At 37.5% G+C, this 13,000-nt stretch overlaps 1 protein-coding gene across 13 annotated transcripts in view; it reads left to right on the forward strand.

The window, feature by feature from the left end:
• Positions 1–12,499, forward strand: part of PPP2R5E (protein phosphatase 2 regulatory subunit B'epsilon) — a 108,933-nt gene extending 96,434 nt beyond the window's left edge. For 5 of the 13 annotated variants that reach the window (XM_073349889.2, XM_073349886.2, XM_073349890.2 and 2 more), the window contains 5 exons: positions 1,212–1,331; positions 2,266–2,393; positions 4,608–4,709; positions 5,334–5,477; positions 7,915–12,499. In XM_073349889.2, coding sequence (XP_073205990.1) covers positions 1,212–1,331; positions 2,266–2,393; positions 4,608–4,709; positions 5,334–5,477; positions 7,915–8,014 — 594 coding nt within the window. In that variant the 3' untranslated portion in view covers positions 8,015–12,499. Of the gene's footprint in view, positions 1–1,211; positions 1,332–2,265; positions 2,394–4,607; positions 4,714–5,333; positions 5,478–6,687; positions 7,029–7,914 lie in introns of those variants that run through there. The other 8 variants (XM_073349892.2, XM_073349891.2, XR_012159591.2 and 5 more) reach the window with 7 other exon arrangements.
• The last annotated feature ends 501 nt before the right edge of the window (positions 12,500–13,000 follow it).

Below are 13,000 nucleotides of genomic sequence, written 5' to 3' on the forward strand. Positions count from 1 at the left end.
AGTAAAGAGAGGTGTCAAGCTGATGACAGTCATCATCTCTGTTGGCAAGTTAAGCATTATAATGTAGTATGCCAATATAAGTGTTCTTTCACAAGGGAGTGACTCTTCATGTAAAGAGAGCAAAAATGAATGTTGTGGAATTATGTGGAAAAATTCTATTACAAATTGCAGCAGTTTGTGTCAAGCCTACATTTTCAGAGTTGGGCTAGAGATATTTTAGCTTCTAACATAGATTGGCAATTAGTTGCATGATTACCTGATTTTGCAAATCTGAGTTTACACACTGATATTTATGGGCACAACAAGAGCATCTTTGTTTGAAAATTGGTCCCAAAACACAAGCAATTAAAGATGGATCCTTTAATTATAAGGGTTAAATCCTGGCCCATTGAAGTTAATGAGAGTTTTGCCATTGTGTTCACTGGGACCAGGAATTCACCCCAGGTACACAGTGTCATCTGTAAATTCCTTAGGGCAAAGACCACGCATTATAATCTGTAAATAAAATACTAACACATACACCCCAGTGTAAACCAGGGCTTAGAGTGCAAAATTTTGAAAACTTGTTCTCTAATTTTGCACCTGCTGTTAATTGTGGGGTCAAATCCTGAAATTTAGATATCTTAACTATCTGACTTAGTAAATAAGGACAGGTTTCAGGTAACAGCCGTGTTAGTCTGTATTTGCAAAAAGAAAAGGAGTACTTGTGGCACCTTAGAGACTAACCAATTTATTTGAGCATGAGCTTTCGTGAGCTACAGCTCACTTCATCGGATGCATGCCGTGGAAACTGCAGCAGACTTTATTTATACACAGAGAATATGAAAAAATACCTCCTCCCACCCCACTGTCCTGCTGGTAATAGCTTATCTAAAGTGATCTAAAGTAAGCTATTACCAGCAGGACAGTGGGGTGGGAGGAGGTATTTTTTCATATTCTCTGTGTATAAATAAAGTCTGCTGCAGTTTCCACGGCATGCATCCGATGAAGTGAGCTGTAGCTCACGAAAGCTCATGCTCAAATAAATTGGTTAGTCTCTAAGGTGCCACAAGTACTCCTTTTCTTTTTTCAGTAAATAAAGTGGATGACTACATTCAGCTGTTTGTGCCTATAGAATTAGAGGATGGGTTGAGACCTATCTGAAAACTTAGCTGATAAATTGCAAATACAAGAGTTGAGGAGTTCTGAATTTAACAATTACTTGTGTCTAGGTCATGTTCCTTGGGGAGCTGGAGGAGATCTTGGATGTGATTGAACCTTCACAATTTGTCAAAATTCAGGAACCTTTATTTAAACAAATTGCCAAGTGCGTCTCTAGTCCTCACTTTCAGGTCAGTAATACAAGTATATTTTTTAAAAACAGTAATATAGTTTCTAAGATCTTGTGAATATACAAAACAGATACCTAAATGCTGAGTTTGCATTGTACTGATTAGAACATATTTACTATTTGTATATCCGTGGACGGGTTTGTTTCAGTAGCAGTCCCCACACTCAGGGAAGGTTGAAATAGAAAAAAGATGAGACTCCAAGGGTGAGATCTTAGAGTCCATTCACAAAACTTGCATCTCATGGTAAAGGAGGGCTAAGGTGGGTTGGGGGAAAGGGCATGTTAGAGGCAGGGTAACAGAATGCAGTGCTTCAGTGATTCTAAGCAGTGCTCCTTACCTGTTGGGGTAGGCATGGAGGCTGCTGCAACTCAGACTGCCCCTCGGGGAAGCCTGAATTATCCCAGCAGCTGCTCCAGCCTAGAATCAAGAGGGTGCTGTCGTGGCTTAAAGCCACCTTAGCCCAACCCCCCTCTTGCCCTGGGCTTCGATCCTGCCAAGTGTTGAGCTCCTCTTGTGAGATACTCCATACTCTTGGCTCTCTTTGATTTCTCTGGGAGACAAGGATTTGAAGCAAGCCGCAGCAGGTACTCCGCATTTACCCTGGGTTCAGGTCATATGACCATAAAAGTGATCCAAATAGATTTTAGTTCATACGTAACCTTTCACCATGTAAGAAATTACAATGAAATCAAACACTGAATACTTATACATTAATTTTAACATTAATCATATTTTAAATTTATTTTATATTTACTTTAAAGACCACCTTATATTAATGCAAGTTATGCCCTGGATAAAATAGAGATTTCATTTAGAAAGTAATGATAACCCATTGATTGTTGTTTGTTTTGGGGCATGTTTTCTGTAAAATATAAGAAATTTGCAGATAACTGAATTTCTGCTAATGGGTTTTATTCCTCCCTCCCCATCAAAGGTGGCAGAAAGGGCGCTGTATTACTGGAATAATGAATACATCATGAGTTTGATAGAAGAGAACTCCAACGTTATACTTCCCATCATGTTTTCCAGTCTTTATAGGATTTCCAAAGAACACTGGAATCCGTGAGTTTTGGCATTATCTTTCGTCTGTCCAGTTGCTGAAACCTATATATTCAACCCTGGAAATTCCAGACAAAGAAAACATGAAATCGCACCAAATTCAGCCTTGATGTAAACAGATGCCGCTCTATAAAGCCAATGGGATTTAAACCAGAGCTGAATTTGGCTCAGAATATTGTCAAATTATCTGAGACATGCACAAAATCTGAACTCTGTAAAATAAAAGCAGTGCAGATTGTTTCATTTCCAAAATATGATTGGGCAGCTAATGTAATAATTTTTTAACCTTTGTATTTATTTTTCATCATAAATTTTTCATCATAAATGATCATAAATATAAAAACAATAGAAATAAAATATTGCATAATTACCAAGAGGAACGGTCAGGCACCAAACGTTTCTAATGCTCTGTCAATAATTTCTGTAAACTGGTTTACAGGATAAGTCTGACTGTAAATTGGCCTGGAACATACTCCTTGATCTTAATACAGCTCTGCAGATACATAATATTATTTTGATTGGTGTCATATAATCAGTGGCAGCAGCATTTTTCTAAACATTCGCAGGTGCACACACATTGCAGCATGTTCTCAGGTTAGATTATTTTTATAAACGTATTCAAAGACAATGGCAGCTATTAAGTCAGTATTAATCAACAGTTAGCTCACAGCGAGATCCAAGTTATTTGCTAGTACAGAGAAAACGTACATTCTCAAACTCCACTGCTGCTGTACACTATTAAAAAAAGACATTTTCGTCTTGACACAATCAAAATGATGTACATGTCCTATTTATCTGGGTGGTTTTTTGTTTTTTTAAAGTAGTCTAGGGCAGTGGTTTTTAAAGTTCGGGTTGCGAACCAGTGCTGGGTTGTGGAATGCAAGGCACTGGGTCGCCTTGCTCAGCACCCAGGGACCCTGGTGGCCGGCCAGTAAGAACTAGTAGTCCCTACCTGTTCTGACGCTGGGCTGTGCCCTGCAAGCACCCAGCAGCAGGTCCAGCCAATGGGAGTGGGGGCGGGGGCAGTGCTTGTGGGTGAGAGCTGCATGGCGCTGCTTGCGCACCTCCACCCAGGAGTCAGACCTGCTGCTTGCCACTTCCGGGGAGCAGTGCGGTCTGTGGTGCCAGGACAGGCGGGAAGCCTGTCTCTGCATCCCAGCTGCACTGCTGACCAGGAGCTGCTGGATGTAAGCCCATGCCCCAGCCCTGAGCCCCCTCCAAACCCGGAGCCTCCTCATCCCCAGCCCCACCCCAGAGCCCACACCCCCAGCCCAGAGCCCTGACCCCCTTCCTCACCCGAACCCCCTGCCCCAGCCCAGAGTCCCCTCCCATACCCCAAATCCCTCATCCCCAGCTCTGTTGGGTCCCGGGCATCAACAATTTTCTTCAACTGAGTCACCAGAAAAAAAGTTTGAAAACCACTGGTCTAGAGAAACATTTAATTATATGTACAGTTATAATTAGATGTCTTCCATTTACTACCTGGGTCACAGAACTTGTCTGGGGGTTGGTGGATAGCATTTAGTAATCACATCACAAAATTTAATGCTGAGATCATTTTTCGCATGCACGCTGCTCTCTTTATTCAGGCTTGTACTTTAAAAAATTGTGATAAAATGAAGGTTTATTTCTTAGAATTATCAAGTCTTCCTCAAAGATTTTTTTTCTTTTTCCAATGGACTTGTTTTCTTTTTACATGTACTAAAGTGAAATGATCATGAAACGTACAAATCCAAGGGAATCTTTCATGTTTCTCATACTTGGGTTCTTTACTTTGAGATATTCATACTCTATTCAAAGGCATCTGTTGACCCTTTTTTCTGTGCATCATTCACATCTGATGTTTAGATTTTAATTACTTCTGCTAGAATTACAGTTTTGACCATTGGATTACATTCAGAATTGCTGCATTGCTTGGTGAAGTATTTGCAGTTGTATGTGCTAGCTGTCTGTTGTTACCTGTAATAGGTGGGGATTTGTTTTCTCCATTTAAATGATAAAAAGTGATGAGAGCCTGATTCTCACTTCACATAAGTATGTTAATTAGAAGTAACTTCACTGAAGTCAAAGAAGTTACATCACTCTAACTAGTGGGAGATTAGAATCAGGTTCAGCAATTCCAATAAGAAAAGTTCAGGAAAGTGTGTAAATTATTTTTTGTTCTTATTCAATTTCAACTGAAACTAACAGATTCCTTATCTTTTTTATATTTCACAGGGCTATTGTGGCTTTAGTCTACAATGTATTGAAGGCGTTTATGGAAATGAACAGCACCATGTTTGACGAGCTGACAGCCACTTACAAGTCAGATCGTCAGCGGTAACTTTTTAAAGCTTTTTTGTCAGCTGTGCATAAAGCCTGCGTTTAATTTTTTCCTCACATTTTGCTGTGATTGCATAATTTCACACATAATTGATTGCAATGCCTCATTTTTTTCTGCATGCTCATTAGCCTTCTCCTTGCAAGATGCCAGATAATATCATGTATAGGTGGTTGTTTTCTCCCCTATGAAATACAGTACCCGTTGCATAGCTTGTGGATCTGCATTCCTCACAGAACTCCCTTTGGCACCACATTCCAAAAGACTTAAATGTATCAAGATTTTCAGTAATAAAAGAAGAACAAGGGTTTAAAGATATCACTTGGCTTAAAGGCTTCAAAAAGGGTGGAGGTGGGACATGAGGAATTTCCTCAACACATGACTCACGATAAGACCCATCCCACTTCTCCTGCATGTGGTCTTAAGCCTAAGTGGCACCTTTCAGCCCTTTCAGTTTTTCCTTTTTCATAGATCTTGATATAGCCGAGTCCTTTAGAGTGCAGGATCCAGTAGATGCACCATTCATACAATCATTAGTTGCACCCTAGTAAAATGTTTTTTGTCTATTTTCCTTAATCTTCATTCTCCAATTATAGTGCATCATCTTTTGTCTAAAATTTCAGCTTATCCAAAGCAGCAGGTGAAAAAAATGAGGAAACTTCGGGAACTCCGGGCAGTTTGCGACTTCGTTTAAGTCGTGCCTTTTGTGTGACTCGGGGTTCCCACAAGCAAAGCGAAGGGTACTGTATGTCATCAAACCTTGTTAGGTTAGTATAGCCTCTGAAGTCTTTTGGAGGCCATGATACTGTTGAATTATGTGACCAGGTTCATAGTTCACCTTCCTTTTGATTTGATTTGATTTGATTTGATTTACTTTTATATATAATAAAATACAATGTCTTATACATTTAAAAATCTGTAATTGATGGGTTAGATGATGTACTGGATTAATGACTACACTAACATCTTATTTCTGGAGTCCTGGGTTTAAACCTGAGCCAAGTAGTAGGTGACTTGATGGTTTTTGTTCAGGCCTTGGTAGACAAGTTCAGTCTGTCAGATTAGCTGACATAATCGCTGTACAGTTTGTAGTGTGGGCAACACAGAATCCTAGGACTAGGGTCTGATCCAGGAAGGTTCTGAGACGCCTCAGCTACTACTGAAATTGGTGGATGCCGGAGGGACTTTGTATCTCATGAGGCATTCAGAGTTTCACAGGATCAGACCCTGCGATAGCATGTATGTTACAGGTAATGACTGTATGGAAGAGCTTGGTTACATGACCTCTACTGTAGCTAGGGCTGGTGTTGGTCTTTTAAATACATTTATTATTATTTTAAAATATATATTGGAATGTAAAAAATGGGATAACTTAACTTCAAATATTAAACCATGTGTAATATTAACAATTAATCACAATTTGCTGAGATAAAGACTTCTTAGGGTTCTGTGGGCAAACATGGGCAAGTTTTCGAACATCTTTCCATAAGAGATTGGATTTTCATTTACTAAGTGCTGGTGCAAAATTCATTAGTATTTGTAAGGAGTGTTGTAGTTAGAGATGGTAAATAGTTGTAAGGACTTGATAATGGGAACCCTCAGAATGAAATTCTGGTGTAAGAACACGCATTTCAAAGGGGACAGGTGAATTGTAATCCAGTCCAGTTGACTTCAGTGGGATTACTCACAGGATCAGGGCCTAGGAATAGAAATAAGTTATAATAGATTTATGCTGGGTTCCCCAATAGAATAAAGTTTACAAAATAAGAGTGATGTATAGCCAAGTATTTAGAATTTGTTAGGGCTAAAGTTTTCAGTGTCAATGAATAATAGTTCAAACATAGGTGAACTAATGAGGTAACCTACTGAAATATTTTAGAAAGAAAGGATACATGACACAGCAATTAGATAATGTAATGATAAATTTCTGGTAAGTGTATTCACCATTTCTTTTATTTAATTTTGAATATTTTTCAGCAGCTGTGTGTAATGAAAGTAGAAATTATGAATGAAAACAGATGTTTGTTTCTAACCAGAATGGTGTTAATAGATATTATGGCCAAATGACCGCATTTTGACTAAACGTATGCAGCCTAGGTGATGTGAATTTCCCAGGTAGCAAGTTGTACCAGAATAAAGCTTCTAAATCAGTGGAATATTTTGAGAAACTCTGCAGTGTGACAAATTGGGAATCTACATATCTGTACCCTAGATGTCCATGACGTTCATGTTCCCATTGGACCTGATCCTGCAAGGTGACTTAAGCAGAAATTGAAAGCTCTCCCCAACTTGTAGCATCAAGACCATACATACTCCAGGTGTTGTAGTTGTTATCAGAACACAATGACTTAATTTTATACGTATTTCAAAGCAATTATAACATTATGTCCCCACATTATAGCATAAGGACCATATTAACTCCAAATAACGAGTGACAGAGAGAGAGAGAACTCAGAGAATAATCAAATTAAGAAAGTTCTAGTTTAGTTTTTTAATTTTTATTGGGTTTCCCCTGACACCTCTTCCACTCAGTTCCCTAAGAACTCAGTTGGACTACAGTCTTGTCACTCTGATTCCTTTATCTAATTTGGCTGCGCAATCTATTGGTAAAGCAAACATTGTCCAGATTATTTTGTAGGGATTCTGTAGGAATAAAAACAAATGCATTGAATGAGGGTTAGATCTTGCAACTGGATTCACACTAGCTGCACTGGGATGGAGCACTTTTGAATTGAATCTGGCCTTGTTTGAGAGAATAGGCTAGGTTTTATATTAATGAAAACAAGAGAGACCCTAATACTCTTCTTTAAACAAATAAATAAACTTGAAATTGTGAAATAGAACTTGGCCCAAAAAGTATGTATTAATCTGAAATGTAATGTATTTGATCCATAAAATATTTTAATATAATTCTAACATGGACTAGCTGTTTTTGCTCTATAGTAAAATTAATTTCAGTAAAGATTTTTAAACTTTTTTTTATTATATCCCATCTTTTGTTTCTCTCAGTTTTGTTCAGCATTTTTGATGTAGATAAACTAAAAGTTGGAGTAAAAAATGTGTACTGAAAATAAATATACATTAGGGAAAAATGCAAGTGCATTAGAAAAATTACTGCTCATAGCTTATATCAAATAAGTACTGTTGGATAGGTACTTTTAAAGCTTCCTTGCTGTTAACACTTTATTTTATTCTGTCTGCTAGTGAGAAGAAGAAAGAGAAGGAACGTGAAGAACTGTGGAAAAAACTGGAGGATTTGGAGTTAAAGAGAGGTCTTAGACGTGATGGAATAATTCCAACTTAACAAAAGAAACAAAGCTGCATTATTAACCTGTGGAGTCACACATTTATGTAGTAGAAGATGGAGCAACAGTTTTCTGTATTGTGCAACTTTACAGTAGATTTCACATTTGTTTCATTATTACAACAGCACTGTATATAACTGTCTCGAAGTAAAGGAAAAAATAAGGACTTTTATCCAAAGTTTGGACAGCAGATGGACTTCTCAGAACTTTGCAACATAATCATTGTTTTGACCCTTCTTTAAAACCAGTCTTCAAAGATCTGTTGATGAAAATTGCTATGTCAAAATTCCATTGTCAGGACCTGTTCCTTATTTATCATTAGCAGAGAGTATGATACAACTTTCAAATGTGAACAATCTTAAATTTAGCTTGCCTTTCTGCTAAACTGTTAAATGTATTTATAGTAAAAGAGAAAAAAGATTGTCATTTCCTTTTGAGTTTGTGTAACATCCTCCTTCTCTGGATAACTTTACTGTAATTTGACATTTTTTTCCCTTTTGCACATCTTCATAAGTTGAATGTCCATGCAGATCAGGGCCATGAAAAATATAGGTCCCTAAGGTTTTGTTTACTGGTGTGAGTATCTTTCTGGTACCAGGCTAGCATTGGTACTCCTTCAATGTAAGCATTAGGAGTAAAAATAAAGAGGTGATAAACATAGTAGGGAAGGAAATTTCAGATTAATGCGTCAATTTATTGTGAATCCACAGTCTTGAATCCTTTGAAAATGGGCAATAGTAACATCGTGAACTTCGGTACCTAACCAGTATTAGTTACATGTCATTGGACGCACATACCAGAGCTGTTTTGGTAATACTAATGGCTAAATGATTAGAATATATATACATTTTATTGGACCATTTTGAAATTATAACGACAAACACTAAACAGTACAAGCATGAAATTGATCTCCAGTGGTCCTGGGTCTAATTGGGAACAGAGCTGAGCAAACAGTTTGGACTGTTTGGAGTTGTTGCCTTACTTTTTAATATGTATTTATAAAGTATTCCAGCAGAAGAGGATGTAGCCTCTAAAAACATACTATAGTGTTTTTGTGACTGTAGTGCTATTACTCATCACAGCGCCAGCCCTATGGTTTTAGCTGGAAAGGATTCTGGATAATATACTTCTGCTTTCTGAAGTGGATGCTCATTCCTAACTACTGTATTTGTTACCAAAAGTGGTTCTACAAACGCTACTGAAAAAAAATTCTGGAAATCCTAATGTCCTGAGTATTAATAATAAAGTTTAAAATGCTTTTATATCAAAGGTGCATTGTGACCAAATTGTTTAAAAGAAAAACAAGAGGGCTGTATTATAAGTATGCATTATTGGCTATCTGCTTTGTATTTAAAAGTGGAATCTTACATCTTTGATCGGTAAAATGCTGATAAGACTTATGTACAGTATATATTTAGCTAATGCAGTTGCATTATTTTATACCGAAAGGGATGTGTTTCAGGATTTTTCTCCAGGATGCTTTTGAATTGTTATAGACATATGACAACAGTGAGTTGATAATCCTAAACCATCAATCCAGCAGTCTTTATGGTATAAAACTGACTTGGTGTTCATGAGTCTTTGTGTTAGTTGCAAACATGAACTTATGACCTGTTGCCATTGATAGAAATACAGTATAAATACAAGCTTGTATATTTTTTTTCCTACCATTCAAATATACAGTAGAATTTGAGGTTTTCTTGTTTCCAGGTACAAAACAAAACAAAAAGGTGGGAGGGGAGCAGGAATCCAATCCCAGGTTACTGACTGTTTCAGGATTATCAGGTCACCGTTTGTACACATGGGTCTGCACATTGGATGTTGTAAATGCAACAACTTTGTAAAAACTTGACACTGTTAATTCTGGAAAAATAACAGAAGTAAACTAGTCATATGCAACACAAAACATCACAACATGGTTTAATGGGATTAATATAAGCCTCTTATAAGAACACTGACTGGGACACAATGTAAATTTGGCAGATACTGTCATAAGTGAAACATTTTTATTTTAAAAGTGCTGAAACAAAGGTGCAAGCTCAAAAACTGAAGTTTAAATAAATTTATAACAAATCATCCCTTAACCCTTTGGTTTTTGACAGCCTTTTTGTTTCTACTACAAGTTGGGGTTATATTTAGTAGTGTGACTGTGTCTGCAATTTACATGCTGTATGAGAGGGTGCATTTAAACTCATGCCTGACTAGACTGTGTTAAATGGTCAACAATTGAACTATTGTGGTGGGAAGAAATCTTGGTGTTTCCATTTTTTTTTTCTGCCTGGTGGAATGAAAAGAAACAATGTGGCATTAGAAAAAGACACCTTGTCCTGTACTTAGAATTTAGGTGAGTGTTGACCATTCTTGGATGTTCTTGGTTTCAGCATGACCTAGTGGAATTGGTGATACAAAACTGATGAGAACCTAGCTGGTTGCAATATTTTTTTTACCTCTAATGGGGGATACTGGGGATTTTCACTGTGATTTTGAAAGTGAAAGTGATTTTCACTTCTATGATGGACTGTTTCTTTAAATTGAATGAGGTAATGTGATGTGAGTCATGTGACTCTAAAAAGGTGAGGTCACTCTGAGGTTGTCCTTTGTGATGTACTTAAAGAAGCGCTTACCATAGTAGTACCACAGAATCCACACAATCCACTGTTGGCTGCAACCCAAAGGCAATATACTGCTCCTGTCCCACTAGAGTCAATGGGAGGTTTATGCAAAGATAAAGGCAGCATATGGACTTACGTCAGTTGTGATCAGTGCATCTATTCATTTGTGATTTTGTTTGCTTCGTGGTTTTGAGAAACTACTTTTTTTGTTAATGTTTGTTGTAGACTGCTAACATCACAGTTGATGGGAGCTCACTCATGTCTTGTACCATATTGGTTACAGGGGAAAGGATTGAATGTTGTCAGGTAAAAGTAATGAACGACATTTTCAAAACTAGAGCATTGCATCAGGTTATGGTGAGGTAGCAGTTGTAAAAGTTCCTCTTGTGTGAGCATGCATTGCTTTCTTCACCTTGCAAGCTTCCCTTATTGTTTTCTTTTCATTGCTACTGAGTGGTTTTTGTCTCTCTTCCAAACCTTTGAATGCTTTAAATAAAAGTACTCTAATGACATTGGAGTATTTGCAAGCAGGGTTACAGTAAATTAATCTTGGTTTTGTTAGCATAAATAAAAGGATTTAATTTATTTTTACCTCCTTCTATATATGGAACAATCCAGGATGCAGAGCCAAGAACTGTTTGAGCTAGAATTGAAGCAGCTGTACTTATATTGTACATGTGTAAGTATAGCCTCAGGCTCTCTTACGCTATGGAAAAAGAAAATATATTATAAGCTTTAAAAGCTTTTTTTATTGTTTTCTGGGAGAGTTGGAGAACTGGATAGCTATTTCCTCCCCCGGTGCACCTCATTTTCCTTTCAGTTGAGAGCACAGAACTGTCTTAGAAGGCAGAGCTGCCCTTTTTTCAATACTGAGAGTTGCCCTGTGACAAAATGAGGGTGATAAACAGGCATGATAAAAGAATGTTTTTATTTGCACATTAATATTTTTATTTTTGTATCTTGGCTCATCAGCTTTCCAAAATAGCTGTGTAATGAGCACAAACTAGTTTTTCTAGTAGGTATTGGCAGTGAGTTTTTTTATATTCCCCAGTATTTTCCTTTCAGAGTCTGTATACAAGGATTGTGTATCCTTGAAGCAAAATTCAGCTAATTTTGATTTAGAAGAAGGTTTTATCCAAGTGCTGCTTACTATCCGCAGAAGCAGCAGCATCTGTTTAAGAGAAACAGACATTCTATCATGACCTCTCTGAATACAGGGTTTTTTTATTTTTTTTTTGATTACTTACTGTAAATATGTTATAATCATAACCTCATGTATTGATGAGGGGTTTTCAAATATAAATAATTCCAGTACATTTATTGTCCTTGTCCTATTTTTGATTGTAGTTTAAAGAATGACCTGCTCATGCTTTTTGTTTAAAAATTAGCATTAGAGTCATAGATTTCTTGATATTTTAGTATTTCATTGTTTAAGCAGGAGAGGGCAGCAAAAGTTCATTTCCCACTCCCCTCTCCCCCCCCCCCCCAAGATTGCCATGGGTCCGTTACTGTTTTTAAATCTAGATGCAGTTAAACTATTGGGTTGGTGGGGAAATAAAACATTTTTTATATATGAAAAGTTGCTTATGGAAATATATAGACTGGTCTAACCAGACTGTGAAAATGTCTTCTATGCTACAGCAAGGTAATATTAAAAAGAAAAATCTTCCACCTCTGGGTAAAGTGAAGCAGGTCTTAAAGACTTGGATTCAAAATGTCATTCTTTGGACATAGTTTACTTAAAAGTGGTATTAAAGAAACAAACTCAAACTCAATGGTGCTCCCAGATATAAATGTGTATCCTTTCTCTTTTGCACATGTGCAAGAGGCTCTGTACTGTGGGTGCATCTAATAAAAAAGCAATGAAGTGTTTTCCAGGCGCATGGTTTTTTTCACCCTCTCTGTACTTCACATCCCTTTTCAGCAATGGTCTTCCAGCCATCGGATATCATTTCTCGTACATGTCAAACATTAAAGTATCTCACTGGTGGAAAGATGTTGAGTTAGGGAGACAGGAATGTTAAGGCTCTGTGAGAATTTCCATTTTAAGCTCCCAGTTTTCTTTTGGAGTATGGTGATTGGTCCTCTTAAATTGCAATCACGTCTGAGTCTGAAGGAGACCTTAAAAGCATTGGATATGGGAGCATAAGCATTGGCTCTGTGGCATGCTTCCACTAACCCCTGTCAACCTTGAGGTCTGCAGGTGTGGAAAGGGCAAGACTGGTTGGTCTTCATGATACCATTCTGCCCTTTCAGTCTCTGATCTAGTCTGCTCTGTCCTATTCAGTTGTCCCAGCCAGAATCTGCAGTTCTTCACACACACTGACCAGGAAGATGAGGATGAATCCAGGCAGAGGCCAATGGGTGGATCCT

The sequence above is a fragment of the Lepidochelys kempii genome, chromosome 6 (genome assembly GCF_965140285.1).
Source record: "Lepidochelys kempii isolate rLepKem1 chromosome 6, rLepKem1.hap1, whole genome shotgun sequence".
Classification (NCBI taxonomy): Eukaryota; Metazoa; Chordata; order Testudines; family Cheloniidae; genus Lepidochelys; species Lepidochelys kempii.